Source organism: Scyliorhinus torazame, chromosome 5 (assembly GCF_047496885.1).
Source record: "Scyliorhinus torazame isolate Kashiwa2021f chromosome 5, sScyTor2.1, whole genome shotgun sequence".
NCBI classification, from domain to species: domain Eukaryota; kingdom Metazoa; phylum Chordata; class Chondrichthyes; order Carcharhiniformes; family Scyliorhinidae; genus Scyliorhinus; species Scyliorhinus torazame.
The window spans coordinates 8,173,399-8,189,452 of record NC_092711.1 but is presented as its reverse complement, the minus strand read 5'-3'; the positions used below and the strand labels follow the sequence as shown (position 1 = coordinate 8,189,452).

General features: G+C 57.8%; 1 protein-coding gene across 1 annotated transcript in view; it reads left to right on the top strand.

Annotated features, from left to right (window-relative positions):
* pnkp (polynucleotide kinase 3'-phosphatase) overlaps positions 1-16,054 on the top strand; it is a 120,905-nt gene that overhangs the window by 89,731 nt on the left and 15,120 nt on the right. The window contains exons 7-9 of the mRNA XM_072501574.1: positions 8,612-8,682; positions 12,447-12,539; positions 15,079-15,175. Of these exons, the coding sequence (XP_072357675.1) occupies positions 8,612-8,682; positions 12,447-12,539; positions 15,079-15,175 (261 nt within the window). The remainder of the gene's footprint in view (positions 1-8,611; positions 8,683-12,446; positions 12,540-15,078; positions 15,176-16,054) is intronic.

Sequence of the window (16,054 nt, the reverse complement as noted above, 5' to 3'; positions counted from 1 at the left end):
GCGGCACTCCCTCAGTACTGACCCTCTGACAGTGCGGCACTCCCTCAGTACTGACCCTCTGACAGTGCGGCGCTCCCTCAGTACTGACCCTCTGACAGTGCAGCACTCCCTCAGTACTGACCCTCTGACAGTGCGGCACCCCCTCAGTACTGACCCTCTGACAGTGCAGCACTCCCTCAGTACTGACCCTCAAAGTGCAGCACTCCCTCAGTACTGACCCTCTGACAGTGCGGCACTCCCTCAGTACTGACCCTCTTACAGTGCGGTACTCCCTCAGTACTGACCCTCTGACAGTGCGGCACTCCCTCAGTACTGACCCTCTGACAGTGCAGCACTCCCTCAGTACTGACCCACTGACAGTGCGGCACTCCCTCAGTACTGCCCCTCTGACACTGCAGCACTCTCTCAGTACTGACCCTCTGACAGTGCGGCACTCCCTCAGTACTGACGCTCTGACAGTGCAGCACTCCCTCAGCACTGACCCTCTGATAGTGTGGCACTCCCTCAGTACTGACCCTCTGACAGTGCGGTACTCCCTCAGTACTGACCCTCTGACAGTGCGGCACTCCCTCAGTACTGACCCTCTGACAGTGCAGCACTCCCTCAGTACTGACCCTCAAAGTGCAGCACTCCCTCAGTACTGACCCTCTGACAGTGCGGCACTCCCTCAGTCCTGACCCTCTTACAGTGCAGTACTCCCTCAGTACTGACCCTCTGACAGTGCGGCACTCCCTCAGTACTGACCCTCTGACAGTGCGGCACTCCCTCAGTACTGACCCTCTGACAGTGCGGCACTCCCTCAGTACTGACCCTCTCACAGTGCGGCACTCCCTCAGTACTGACCCTCTCACAGTGCGGCACTCCCTCAGTACTGACCCTCTCACAGTGCGGCACTCCCTCAGTACTGACCCTCTGACAGTGCGGCACTCCCTCAGTACTGACCCTCTGACAGTGCAGCGCTCCCTCAGTACTGACCCTCTGACAGTGCAGCGCTCCCTCAGTACTGACCCTCTGACAGTGCGGCACTCCCTCAGTACTGACCCTCTCACAGTGCGGCACTCCCTCAGTACTGACCCTCTGACAGTGCGGCACTCCCTCAGTACTCACCCACTGACAGTGCGGCTCTCCCTCAGTACTGACCCTCTGACAGTGCGGCACTCCCTCAGTACTGACCCTCTGACAGTGCAGCGCTCCCTCTGTACTGACCCTCTGACAGTGCAGCGCTCCCTCAGTACTGACCCTCTGACAGTGCGGCACTCCCTCAGTACTGACCCTCTGACAGTGCGGCGCTCCCTCAATACTGACCCTCTGACAGTGCGGCGCTCCCTCAGTACTGACCCTCTCACAGTGCGGCACTCCCTCAGTACTGACCCTCTGACAGTGCGGCACTCCCTCAGTACTCACCCACTGACAGTGCGGCTCTCCCTCAGTACTGACCTTCTGACAGTGCGGCACTCCCACAGTACTGACCCTCTGACAGTGCGGCACTCCCTCGGTACTGACCCTCTTACAGTGCGGCACTCCCACAGTACTGACCCTCTGACAGTGCGGCACTCCCTCAGTACTAACCCGCTGACAGTGCGGCACTCCCTCAGTACTGACCCTCTGACAGTGCGGCACTCCCTCAGTACTGACCCTCTGACAGTGCGGCACTCCCTCAGTACTGACCTTCTGACAGTGCAGCACTCCCTCGGTACTGACCCGCTGACAGTGCGGCACTCCCTCAGTACTGATCCTCTGACAGTGCGGCGCTCCCTCAGTACTGACCCTCTGACAGTGCCGCACTCCCTCAGTACTGACCCTCTGACAGTGCGGTACTCCCTCAGTACTGACTCTCTGACAGTGCGGCACTCCCTCAGTACTGACCCTCTGACAGTGCGGCACTCCCTCAGTACTGACCCTCTGACAGTGCAGCACTCCCTCAGTACTGACCCTCTGACAGTGCGGTACTCCCTCAGTACTGACTCTCTGACAGTGCGGCACTCCCTCAGTACTGACCCTCTGACAGTGCGGCACTCCCTCAGTACTGACCCTCTGACAGTGCGGCACTCCCTCAGTACTGACTCTCTGACAGTGCGGCGCTCCCTCAGTACTGACCCTCTGACAGTGCGGCGCTCCCTCAGTACTGGCCCTCTGACAGTGCGGCACTCCCTCAGTACTGACCCTGTGACAGTGCGGCACTCCCTCAGTACTGACCCTCTGACAGTGCAGCACTCCCTCAGTACTGACTCTCTGACAGTGCGGCGCTCCCTCAGTACTGACCCTCTGACAGTGCGGCGCTCCCTCAGTACTGGCCCTCTGACAGTGCGGCACTCCCTCAGTACTGACCCTGTGACAGTGCGGCACTCCCTCAGTACTGACCCTCTGACAGTGCGGCACTCCCTCAGTACTGACCCTCTGACAGTGCGGCACTCCCTCAGTACTGACCCTCTGACAGGGCAGCACTCCCTCAGTACTGACCCTCTGACAGTGCGGCACTCCCTCAGTACTGACCCTCTGACAGTGCGGCACTCCCTCAGTACTGACCCTCTGACAGTGCGGCACTCCCTCAGTACTGACCCTCTGACAGTGCGGCACTCCCTCAGTACTGACCTTCTGACAGTGCGGCACTCCCTCGGTACTGACCCTCTGACTGTGCGTCACTCCCCCAGTACTGACCCTCTGACAGTGCGGCACTCCCTCAGTACTGACCTTCTGACAGTGCGGCACTCCCTCGGTACTGACCCTCTGACTGTGCTGCACTCCCTCAGTACTGACCCTCTGACAGTGCGGCACTCCCTCAGTACTGACCCTCTGACAGTGCGGCACTCCCTCAGTACTGACCCTCTGACAGTGCGGCACTCCCTCAGTACTGACCCTCCCACAGTGCGGCGCTCCCTCAGTACTGACCCTCTGACAGTGCGGCACTCCCTCAGTACTGACCCTCTGACAGTGCGGCACTCCCTCAGTACTGACCCTCTGACAGTGCGGCACTCCCTCAGTACTGACCCTCTGACAGTGCGGCACTCCCTCAGTACTGACCCTCTGACAGTGCGGCACTCCCTCGGTACTGACCCTCTGACTGTGCGTCACTCCCCCAGTACTGACCCTCTGACAGTGCGGCACTCCCTCAGTACTGACCCTCTGACAGTGCGGCACTCCCTCAGTACAGACCCTCTGACAGTGCGGCACTCCCTCAGTACTGACCCTCTGACAGTGCGGCACTCCCTCAGTACTGACCCTCCCACAGTGCGGCGCTCCCTCAGTACTGACCCTCTGACAGTGCGGCACTCCCTCAGTACTGACCCTCTGACAGTGCAGCACACCCTCAGTACTGACCCTCTGACAGTGCGGCACTCCCTCAGTACTGACCCTCTGACAGTGCAGCACTCCCTCAGTACTGACCCTCTGACAGTGCAGCACTCCCTCAGTACTGACCCTCTGACAGTGCGGCGCTCCCTCAGCACTGGCCCTCTGACAGTGCGGCACTCCCTCAGTACTGACCCTCTGACAGTGCAGCACTCCCTCAGTACTGACCCTCTGACAGTGCGGCACTCCCTCAGTACTGACCCTCTGACAGTGCGGCACTCCCTCAGTACTGACCCTCTGACAGTGCAGCACACCCTCAGTACTGACCCTCTGACAGTGCGGCACTCCCTCAGTACTGACCCTCTGACAGTGCAGCACTCCCTCAGTACTGACCCTCTGACAGTGCAGCACACCCTCAGTACTGACCCTCTGACAGTGCGGCGCTCCCTCAGCACTGGCCCTCTGACAGTGCGGCACTCCCTCAGTACTGACCCTCTGACAGTGCAGCGCTCCCTCAGTACTGACCCTCTGACAGTGCGGCACTCCCTCAGTACTGACCCTCTGACAGTGCGGCGCTCCCTCAGTACTGACCCTCTGACAGTGCGGCACTCCCTCAGTACTGACCCTCTGACAGTGCGGCACTCCCTCAGTACTGACCCTCTGACAGTGCGGGACTACCTCAGTACTGACCCTCTAACAGTGCAGCACTCCCTCAGCACTGACCCTCTGACAGTGCAGCACTCCCTCAGTACTGACCCTCTGACAGTGCGGCACTCCCTCAGTACTGACCCTCTGACAGCGCGGCACTCCCTCAGTACTGACCCTCTGACAGTGCGGCACTCCCTCAGTACTGACCCTCTGACAGTGCGGCACTCCCTCAGTGCTGACTCTCTGACAGTGCGGCGCTCCCTCAGTACTGACCCTCTGACAGTTCAGCACTCCCTCTGTACTGACCCTCTGATAGTGCGGCGCTCCCTCAGTACTGACCCTCTGACAGTTCAGCACTCCCTCTGTACTGACCCTCTGATAGTGCGGCACTCCCTCAGTACTGACCCTCTGACAGTGCGGCGCTCCCTCAGTACTGACCCTCTGACAGTGCGACGCTCCCTCAGTACTGACCCTCTGACAGTGCGGCGCTCCCACAGTACTGACCCTCTGACAGTGCGGCACTCCCTCAGTACTGACTCTCTGACAGTGCGGCACTCCCTCAGTACTGACCCTCTGACAGTGCGGCGCTCCCTCAGTACTGACCCTCTGACAGTGCAGCACTCCCTCAGTACTGACCCTCTGACAGTGCGGCACTCCCTCAGTACTGACCCTCTGACACTCCGGCGCTCCCTCAGTACTGACCCTCTGACAGTGCAGCACTCCCTCAGTACTGACCATCTGACAGTGCGGCACTCCCTCAGTACTGACCCTCTGACAGTGCGGCACTCCCTCAGTACTGACCCTCTGACAGTGCGGCGCTCCCTCAGTACTGACCCTCTGACAGTGCAGCACTCCCTCAGTACTGACCCTCTGACAGTGCGGCACCCCCTCAGTACTGACCCTCTGACAGTGCAGCACTCCCTCAGTACTGACCCTCAAAGTGCAGCACTCCCTCAGTACTGACCCTCTGACAGTGCGGCACTCCCTCAGTACTGACCCTCTTACAGTGCGGTACTCCCTCAGTACTGACCCTCTGACAGTGCGGCACTCCCTCAGTACTGACCCTCTGACAGTGCAGCACTCCCTCAGTACTGACCCACTGACAGTGCGGCACTCCCTCAGTACTGCCCCTCTGACACTGCAGCACTCTCTCAGTACTGACCCTCTGACAGTGCGGCACTCCCTCAGTACTGACGCTCTGACAGTGCAGCACTCCCTCAGCACTGACCCTTTGGTAGTGTGGCACTCCCTCAGTACTGACCCTCTGACAGTGCGGTACTCCCTCAGTACTGACCCTCTGACAGTGCGGCACTCCCTCAGTACTGACCCTCTGACAGTGCAGCACTCCCTCAGTACTGACCCTCAAAGTGCAGCACTCCCTCAGTACTGACCCTTGGAAGTGCGGCACTCCCTCAGTACTGACCCTCTTACAGTGCAGTACTCCCTCAGTACTGACCCTCTGACAGTGCGGCACTCCCTCAGTACTGACCCTCTGACAGTGCGGCACTCCCTCAGTACTGACCCTCTGACAGTGCGGCACTCCCTCAGTACTGACCCTCTGACAGTGCGGCACTCCCTCAGTACTGACCCTCTCACAGTGCGGCACTCCCTCAGTACTGACCCTCTCACAGTGCGGCACTCCCTCAGTAATGACCCTCTGACAGTGCGGCACTCCCTCAGTACTGACCCTCTGACAGTGCAGCGCTCCCTCAGTACTGACCCTCTGACAGTGCAGCGCTCCCTCAGTACTGACCCTCTGACAGTGCGGCACTCCCTCAGTACTCACCCACTGACAGTGCGGCTCTCCCTCAGTACTGACCCTCTGACAGTGCGGCACTCCCTCAGTACTGACCCTCTGACAGTGCAGCGCTCCCTCTGTACTGACCCTCTGACAGTGCAGCGCTCCCTCAGTACTGACCCTCTGACAGTGCGGCACTCCCTCAGTACTGACCCTCTGACAGTGCGGCGCTCCATCAATACTGACCCTCTGACAGTGCGGCGCTCCCTCAGTACTGACCCTCTCACAGTGCGGCACTCCCTCAGTACTGACCCTCTGACAGTGCGGCACTCCCTCAGTACTCACCCACTGACAGTGCGGCTCTCCCTCAGTACTGACCTTCTGACAGTGCGGCACTCCCACAGTACTGACCCTCTGACAGTGCGGCACTCCCTCGGTACTGACCCTCTTACAGTGCGGCACTCCCACAGTACTGACCCTCTGACAGTGCGGCACTCCCTCAGTACTAACCCTCTGACAGTGCGGCACTCCCTCAGTACTGACCCTCTGACAGTGCGGCACTCCCTCAGTACTGACCCTCTGACAGTGCGGCACTCCCTCAGTACTGACCTTCTGACAGTGCAGCACTCCCTCGGTACTGACCCGCTGACAGTGCGGCACTCCCTCAGTACTGATCCTCTGACAGTGCGGCGCTCCCTCAGTACTGACCCTCTGACAGTGCCGCACTCCCTCAGTACTGACCCTCTGACAGTGCGGTACTCCCTCAGTACTGACTCTCTGACAGTGCGGCACTCCCTCAGTACTGACCCTCTGACAGTGCGGCACTCCCTCAGTACTGACCCTCTGACAGTGCAGCACTCCCTCAGTACTGACCCTCTGACAGTGCGGTACTCCCTAAGTATTGACTCTCTGACAGTGCGGCACTCCCTCAGTACTGACCCTCTGACAGTGCGGCACTCCCTCAGTACTGACCCTCTGACAGTGCGGCACTCCCTCAGTACTGACTCTCTGACAGTGCGGCGCTCCCTCAGTACTGACCCTCTGACAGTGCGGCGCTCCCTCAGTACTGGCCCTCTGACAGTGCGGCACTCCCTCAGTACTGACCCTGTGACAGTGCGGCACTCCCTCAGTACTGACCCTGTGACAGTGCGGCACTCCCTCAGTACTGACCCTCTGACAGTGCGGCACTCCCTCAGTACTGACCCTCTGACAGTGCGGCACTCCCTCAGTACTGACCCTCTGACAGGGCAGCACTCCCTCAGTACTGACCCTCTGACAGTGCGGCACTCCCTCAGTACTGACCCTCTGACAGTGCGGCACTCCCTCAGTACTGACCCTCTGACAGTGCGGCACTCCCTCAGTACTGACCCTCTGACAGTGCGGCACTCCCTCAGTACTGACCCTCTGACAGTGCGGCACTCCCTCGGTACTGACCCTCTGACTGTGCGTCACTCCCCCAGTACTGACCCTCTGACAGTGCGGCACTCCCTCAGTACTGACCCTCTGACAGTGCGGCACTCCCTCAGTACTGACCCTCTGACAGTGCGGCACTCCCTCAGTACTGACCCTCTGACAGTGCGGCACTCCCTCAGTACTGACCCTCCCACAGTGCGGCGCTCCCTCAGTACTGACCCTCTGACAGTGCGGCACTCCCTCAGTACTGACCCTCTGACAGTGCGGCACTCCCTCAGTACTGACCCTCTGACAGTGCAGCACTCCCTCAGTACTGACCCTCTGACAGTGCAGCACTCCCTCAGTACTGACCCTCTGACAGTGCGGCACTCCCTCAGTACTGACCCTCTGACAGTGCGGCACTCCCTCAGTACTGACCCTCTGACAGTGCGGCACTCCCTCAGTACTGACCCTCTGACAGTGCAGCACTCCCTCAGTACTGACCCTCTGACAGTGCGGCACTCCCTCAGTACTGACCCTCCCACAGTGCGGCGCTCCCTCAGTACTGACCCTCTGACAGTGCGGCACTCCCTCAGTACTGACCCTCTGACAGTGCGGTACTCCCTCAGTACTGACCCTCTGACAGTGCGGCGCTCACTCAGTACTGAGTCTCTGACAGTGCGGCACTCCCTCAGTACTGACCCTCTGACAGTGCGGCACTCCCTCAGTACTGAGTCTCTGACAGTGCGGCACTCCCTCAGTACTGACCCTCTGACAGTGCGGCACTCCCTCAGTACTGACCCTCTGACAGTGCGGCACTCCCTCAGTACTGACCCTCTGACAGTGCGGCACTCCCTCAGTACTGACCCTCTGACAGTGCGGCACTCCCTCAGTACTTACCCTCTGACAGTGCGGCGCTCCCTCAGTACTGACCCTCTGACAGTGCGGCACTCCCTCAGTACTGACCCTCTGACAGTGCGGCACTCCCTCAGTACTGACCCTCTGACAGTGCAGCACTCCCTCAGTACTGACCCTCTGACAGTGCGGCACTCCCTCAGTACTGACCCTCTGACAGTGCGGCACTCCCTCAGTGCTGACCCTCTGACAGTGCGGCGCTCCCCCAGTACTGACCCTCTGACAGTGCGGCACTCCCTCAGTACTGACCCTCTGACAGTGCGGCACTCCCTCAGTGCTGACCCTCTGACAGTGCGGCGCTCCCCCAGTACTGACTCTCTGACAGTGCGGCACTCCCTCAGTGCTGACCCTCTGACAGTGCGGCACTCCCTCAGTACTGACCCTCTGACAGTGCGGCACTCCCCCAGTACTGACTCTCTGACAGTGCAGCACTCCCTCAGTACTGACCCTCTGACAGTGCGGCACTCCCTCAGTACTGACCCTCTGACAGTGCGGCACTCCCTCAGTACTGACCCTCTGACAGTGCGGAGCTCCCTCAGTACTGACTCTCTGACAGTGCGGCGCTCCCTCAGTACTGGTCAGGCAGGGTGAAGCGTCTCTAACTGGTGTCTGTGTATTTGTTGTGTTCAGACGCAGCAGGCCGCCCTGCCAACTGGGCTCCGGATCGCAAAAAGAAGGATTTCTCCTGCAGTGACAGACTGGTAACTGGGATCCCTGACAATTCCCGCGCTTCCGAATTTCCAAGAACCAGATTTAAACCTCCTCCAGCCCCCTACACCCCTCCCTACCTCTGTAACCTCCTCCAGCCCCGACAACCCTCCCTATCTCTGTAACCTCCTCCAGCCCCTACAACCCTCCCTATCTCTGTAACCTCCTCCAGCCCCTACAACCCTCCCTATCTCTGTAACCTCCTCCAGCCCTGACAACCCTCCCTATCTCTGTAACCTCCTCCAGCCCCGACAACCCTCCCTATCTCTGTAACATCCTCCAGCCCTGACAACCCTCCCTATCTCTGTAACCTCCTCCAGTCCCTACACCCCCTCCCTATCTCTGTAACCTCCTCCAGCCCCTACACCCCCTCCCTATCTCTGTAACCTCCTCCAGTCCCTACACCCCCTCCCTATCTCTGTAACCTCCTCCAGCCCCTACACCCCCTCCCTATCTCTGTAACCTCCTCCAGCCCCTACACCCCTCCCTATCTCTGTAACCTCCTCCAGCCCCTACACCCCCTCCCTATCTCTGTAACCTCCTCCAGCCCCTACACCCCCTCCCTATCTCTGTAACCTCCTCCAGCCCCTACACCCCTCCCTATCTCTGTAACCTCCTCCAGCCCCTACAACCCTCCCTATCTCTGTAACCTCCTCCAGCCCCTACACCCCTCCCTATCTCTGTAACCTCCTCCAGCCCCTACAACCCTCCCTATCTCTGTAACATCCTCCAGCCCCGACAACCCTCCCTATCTCTGTAACCTCCTCAGCCCCGACATCCCTCCCTATCTCTGTAACCTCCTCAGCCCCCTACAACTCTCCCTATCTCTGTAACCTCCTCCAGCCCCAACAACCCTCCCTATCTCTGTAACCTTCTCTAGCCCCTACAACCCTCCCTATCTCTGTAACCTCCTCCAGCCCCCTACAATCCTCCCTATCTCTGTAACCTCCTCCAGCCCGCTACAACCCTCCCTATCTCTGTAACCTCCTCCAGCCCCTACAACCCTCCCTATCTCTGTAACGTCCACCAGCACCTACAACCCTCCCTATCTCTGTGACCTCCTCCAGCACCCTACTACCCTCCCTATCTCTGTAACGTCCACCAGCACCTACTACCCTCCCTATCTCTGTAAAGTCCACCAGCACCTACAACCCTCCCTATCTCTGTAACCGCCTCCAGCCCCAACAACCCTCCCTATCTCTGTAACCCCTACAGCCCCTACACCCCTCCCCATCTCTGTAACCTCCTCCAGCCCCGAGAACCCTCCCTAACTCTGTAACCTCCTCCAGTCCCTACAACCCTCCCTATCTCTGTAACATCCTCCAGCCCCTACTACCCTCCCCATCTCTGTAACGTCCACCAGCACCTACAACCCTCCCTATCTCTGTAACCTCCTCCAGCCCCCTACTACCCTCCCCATCTCTGTAACGTCCACCAGCACCTACAACCCTCCCTATCTCTGTAACCTCCTCCAGCCCCCTACTACCCTCCCCATCTCTGTAACGTCCACCAGCACCTACAACCCTCCCTATCTCTGTAACCTCCTCCAGCCCCCTACTACCCTCCCCATCTCTGTAACGTCCACCAGCACCTACAACCCTCCCTATCTCTGTAACATCCTCCAGCCCCTACAACCCTCCCTATCTCTGTAACCTCCTCCAGCCCCTATAACCCTCCCTATCTCTGTTCCCTCCTGCTGCCCCAACACTCCTCCCTATCTCTGTAACCTCCTCCAGCCCCCTATAACCCTCCCTATCTCTGTAACCTCCTCCAGCTCCTGCACCCCTCCCTAGCTCTGTAACCTCCTCCAGCCCCTACAGCCCTCCCTCTCTCTGTAACCTCCTCCAGCTCCTACACCCCTCCCTATCTCTGTAACCTCCTCCAGCCCCTACAACCCTCCCTATCTCTGTAACCTCCTCCGGCCCCTACAATCCTCCCTATCTCTGTAACCTCCTCCAGCCCCTACAACACTCCCTATCTCTGTAACCTTCTCCAGCCCGCATAACCCTCCCTATCTCTGTAACCTCCTCCACCCCTACAACCCTCCCTATCTCTGTAACCTCATCCAGACTTGACCCCTCCCTATCTCTGTAACCTCCTCCAGCCCCCACATCCCTCCCTATCTCTGTAAAATCCTCCAGCCCCGTACACCCCTCCCTGTCTCTGTAACCTCCTCTAGCCCCTACAACCCTCCCTATCTCTGTCACCTCCAGTCCCTATAACCCTCCCTATCTCTGTAACCTCCTACAACCCTCCCTATCTCTGTAACCTCCAGCCCCTATACCCCTCCCTACCTCTGTATACTCCAGTCCCTATAACCCTCCCTATCTCTGTAACCTCCGAGATCTCTGCGTTCCTCCAATCCCGGCCTCTCGAGCATCCCCCCATTCCCATTGGCGGCCGTGCCTTCAACTGCCTAGGGGAGAGGCCTGAGGCACTGGAATTACTCCCCCCCCCGAACCCCTCTCTGTCTCTCTATCTCTCTCTGTTTCGCTCTCTGTCTCTCTCTCTGTCTGTCTCTCTCTCTGCCTCTCGCTCTCTGTTTCTCTCTCTGTTTCTCTCTCTGTTTCTCTCTCTGTTTCTCTCTCTGTTTCTCTCTCTGTTTCTCTCTCTGTTTCTCTCTCTGTTTCTCTCTCTGTTTCACTCTCTGTTTCTCTCTCTCTCTCTGTCTGTCTCTCTGTCTCTCTCTCTCTGTCTCTCTCTGTCTCTGTCTCTCACGCTCTCTCTCTGTCTGCCTGTCTCTCTCTCTCTCTCTCTCTGTCTCTGTCTGTCTCTCTCTGTCTGTCTCTCTCTGTCTGTCTCTCTCTGTCTCCTTCTCTCTCTCTGTCTCCTTCTCTCTCTCTGTCTCCTTCTCTCTCTGTCTCCTTCTCTCTCTCTGTCTCCTTCTCTCTCTCTGTCTCCCTCTCTCTCTCTCTCTGTCTCCCTCTCTCTCTCTCTCTGTCTCTCTCTGTCCCCCTCTCTCTGTCCCCCTCTCTCTGTCCCCCTCTCTCTGTCCCCCTCTCTCTGTCCCCCTCTCTCTGTCCCCCTCTCTCTGTCCCCCTCTCTCTGTCCCCCTCTCTCTGTCCCTCTCTCTCTCTGTCCCTCTCTCTCTCTGTCCCCCTCTCTCTGTCCCTCTCTCTCTCTGTCCCCCTCTCTCTCTCTGTCCCCCTGTCTCTCTCTGTCCCCCTCTCTCTCTCTGTCCCCCTCTCGCTCTCTGTCCCCCTCTCGCTCTCTGTCCCCCTCTCTCTCTCTGTCCCCCTCTCTCTGTCCCCCTCTCTCTGTCCCCCTCTCTCTCTGTCCCCCTCTCTCTGTCCCCCTCTCTCTGTCCCCCTCTCTCTGTCCCCCTCTCTCTGTCCCCTCTCTCTGACCCCCTCTCTCTCTCTGTCTGTCTCTCGCTCTCCCTGTCCCCCTCTCTCTCTCTGTCCCCCTCTCTCTGTCCCCCTCTCTCTCTCTGTCCCCCTCTCTCTCTCTGTCCCCCTCTCTCTCTCTGTCCCCCTCTCTCTCTCTGTCCCCCTCTCTCTCTCTGTCCCCCTCTCTCTCTCTGTCCCCCTCTCACTCTCTGTCCCCCTCTCACTCTCTGTCCCCCTCTCTCTCTCTGTCCCCCTCTCTCTCTCTGTCCCCCTCTCTCTCTCTGTCCCCCTCTCTCTCTCTGCCCCCCTCTCTTTCACTCTGTCCCCCTCTCTCTCTCTGTCTCTCTCTGTCTCTCTCGCTCCCTGTCTCTCTCTCTCTCCTCCCTGCCCCTCGCCCTCTCTAATCCTCTCTCTCTCTTTTCCTCCAGTTTGCCCTAAATGCCGGAATTCCGTTCCACACTCCCGAGGAGTTCTTCCTGGGCTGGAGGAAGGCCGCTTTTCACCTCCCGGAATTTGACCCTGTAAGGTGGAATCTGGGGGCCTTGTTCGAGGGGAAGGGCGGGTGCGGCGGGGGCTGCGTAGGTGCCCGTGCATCGACCTTTCACGGCCCGGAATGCTCTGGACTCTCCAGCGAAGCCCTGATTGGGTTGCTGTTCGGTGGACAGGCACTGAGTGCAGCCTCTGGGACGACGGGGATCGCACCGAGGGACTTGAGGTGTTCTCGTTCCTCAAACCCCGAGAGCTGGTGTGCAGGTGCAGACGCTGATCGGGAAAGGCAAATGTTAAATAAAAGCCTGATTTATAATGTGTACGGGCAGTATGCCTGCTGAAGCTGTAATTAAGGGGCCGTAAAAGTTTCAGTGTCATGGTCGGAATGAATGATGACCTCGCCTTTTACAACCCCCTAATCACAGTTTTAGCAGATACACTGCTTGTATTAAACCAGGGGTTTTCATAACATTACTGCCGCAGATATGAAGTATAATGTGTAACAATTTCTACATTCAATCCCCCGTGGCAGGCTGATGGAGAAAGTGACGTCGCATGGGGTTCAGGGTGTACTAGCTGGATGGATAAAGAACTGGCTGGGCAACAGGAGACAGAGAGTAGTGGTGGAAGGGAATGTCTCAAAATGGAGAAGGGTGACTAGTGGTGTCCCACAGGGATCCGTGCTGGGACCACTGTTGTTTGTGATATACATAAATGATCTGGACGAAGGTATAGGTGGTCTGATTAGCAAGTTTGCAGATGATACTAAGATTGGTGGAGTTGCAAATAGCGAGGAAGACTGTCAGAGAATACAGCAAAATATAGATAGATTGGAGAGTTGGGCAGAGAAATGGCAGATGGAGTTCAATCCAGGCAAATGCGAGGTGATGCATTTTGGACGATCTAATTCAAGAGCGGACTATACGGTCAGTGGAAGAATCCTGGGGAAAATTGATGTACAGAGAGATCTGGGAGTTCATGTCCATTGTACCCTGAAGGTGGCTGTGCAGGTCGATAGAGTGGTCAAGAAGGCATACAGCATGCTTCTGTTATGGGCGAGGCATTTTCAGAACCCCAAAATGTATCACGGAGTTCAACCAACCTCTCCCTTTAATGTATTTGTTGCTTTTCCGAGCACACGGCTTGTTCCCTAGGGGTGGGATTACAATTATGGACACGTGGGTTTTTAAACACAAAACACTGTTTATTCCATGAACTCAACTTAACATCTTAAATAAACATTGGATCTCTTAACACCCCTTACTTCAAAGATAACTCAGAAAATATTGCAGTAAATAATCCCTCAAAATGTTCCTTCAAACTTCCAAGAGACTTAACACCTTTAAACAGAATCACATCAGGTTAAAGACGTTACTATTATGAGTTTAAATCACCCAAACGATCCAGAGATAGTCTTTCATGGGAGAGATCCAGCTCACTGCAAAACACAGACACACACAAGCTCTTTTCAAACTGCTTTTCAAACCCTTCGACACTGCCCCCACCAAAGGGGGCGGAATGGGCCTCCTCTTGTTCCTGTGTAACAGACCCGAGGGGCTGAATGGGCTTCCTCCTGTTCCTGTGTAACAGACTCGAGGGGCTGAACGGGCCTCCTCCTGTTCCTGTGTAACAGACTCGAGGAGGGGGGCCGAATGGGCCTCCTCCTGTTCCTGTGTAACAGACTCGAGGAGGGGGGGCTGAATGGGCCTCCTCCTGTTCCTGTGTAACAGACTCGAGGGGCTGAACGGGCCTCCTCCTGTTCCTGTGTAACAGACTCGAGGAGGGGGGCTGAATGGGCCTCCTCCTGTTCCTGTGTAACAGACTCGAGGGGCTGAACGGGCCTCCTCCTGTTCCTGTGTAACAGACTCGAGGAGGAGGGGCTGAATGGGCCTCCTCCTGTTCCTGTGTAACAGACTCGAGGAGGGGGGGCTGAATGGGCCTCCTCCTGTCCCTGTGTAACAGACTCGAGGAGGGGGGGCTGAATGGGCCTCCTCCTGTTCCTGTGTAACAGACTCGAGGAGGGGGTGCTGAATGGGCCCCCTCCTGTTCCTGTGTAACAGACTCGAGGAGGGGGCTGAACGGGTCTCCTCCTGTTCCAGTGTAACAGACTCGAGGGGCTGAATGGGCCTCCTCCTGTTCCTGTGTAACAGACTCGAGGAGGGGGCTGAATGGGCCTCCTCCTGTTCCTGTGTGACAGATTGAGGAGGGGGCTGAATGGGCCTCCTCCTGTTCCTCTGTAACAGGCTCGAGGAGGGAGGGGCTGAATGGGCCTCCTCCTGTTCCTGTGTAACAGACTCGAGAGGCTGAATGGGCCTCCTCCTGTTCCAGTGTAACAGACTCGAGGAGGGGGGGCTGAATGGGCCTCCTCCTGTTCCTGTGTAACAGACTCGAGGAGGGGGGGCTGAATGGGCCTCCTCCTGTTCCTGTGTAACAGACTCGAGGAGGGGGGGCTGAATGGTCGCACTCTCTCGGTGAAGGAGATTGCAACCTTGTTGGTATTTGTTTTGATCGCTGCCTGCGTGTGCTCTAACCATCTCTCTCTCTCTCTCTCTCTTCCACCCCCTCCCTCAGAGGAACCTCGACCTCAGCATTCCGCTCTACGAACCTCCATCTGCTTCCCTCACTTCGGCCGGTCCCGAGGTCATCGTGGCCGTTGGCTTCCCTGGCTGTGAGTTTTCATGTCTTATCACTCATCCTCTATCGCCTGGTCATCTGGCCCGCCTGGCCTTCAGTCCCTCCCACTCCCCCACCCTCCCCACCACACCCGACCACCGGGGACCTTTCACTCCACCCTCTGTGTAATTGTTGCCTAGCGAATAAATCCTACCTATCGGCTTAGCCTGAAGGTTTCAGCTCGACTGTGAAAACGGCGACACCCTTTTCATGGCAGCTTTCCCCGACGCATCTCTGTGTCGGCTAGGGCGAGGTGAAGCAGGAGGATGAAAATGATAAGCGCTTATTGTCACAAGTAGGCTTCAAATGAAGTGACTGTGAAAAGCCCCTCGTCGCCACATTCCGGCGGTATGAGGAGATAAATATCTGGGTGTGGACTAGGATAGTAATAGCGTAAAGGGCAGAGAGAGAGAGAGGCAAGAACTGGGAAAAGTAACTGGGAAGGGAGGGCCCGACTTCGGCGGGGTAAGAAAGGACCTGGGCCGGTTGAACTGGGATAGAAGGTTGGCAGGACGATTGGTAGCTGCCCCAATGACTGGCGGGTCGCACCACACGGCACGTCCCTTCGACCATCCGTGACAGGCTAAGTCCCCGACCGTACTTGAGCACAACTCAATCAGAACGCAGCGTCCAATATTACAGACGCAATTCCGCAGTTGGGCAGCGCTAGTGGAGCAATCCTGATTGCGCCAAGGGTCACGCTGGCAGCCAGTTTAACGATGCCAGTGGCGTTCACGGTGCCAGGGACCCGGGTTCGATTCCCGTCTCGGGTTACTGGCGGTGTGGAGTTTTAACTCCACGTGTTTGCGTGGGTTTCCTCCGGGTGCTCCGGTTTCCTCCCACAGTTCAAAGATGTGCAGGTTAGGTGGATTGG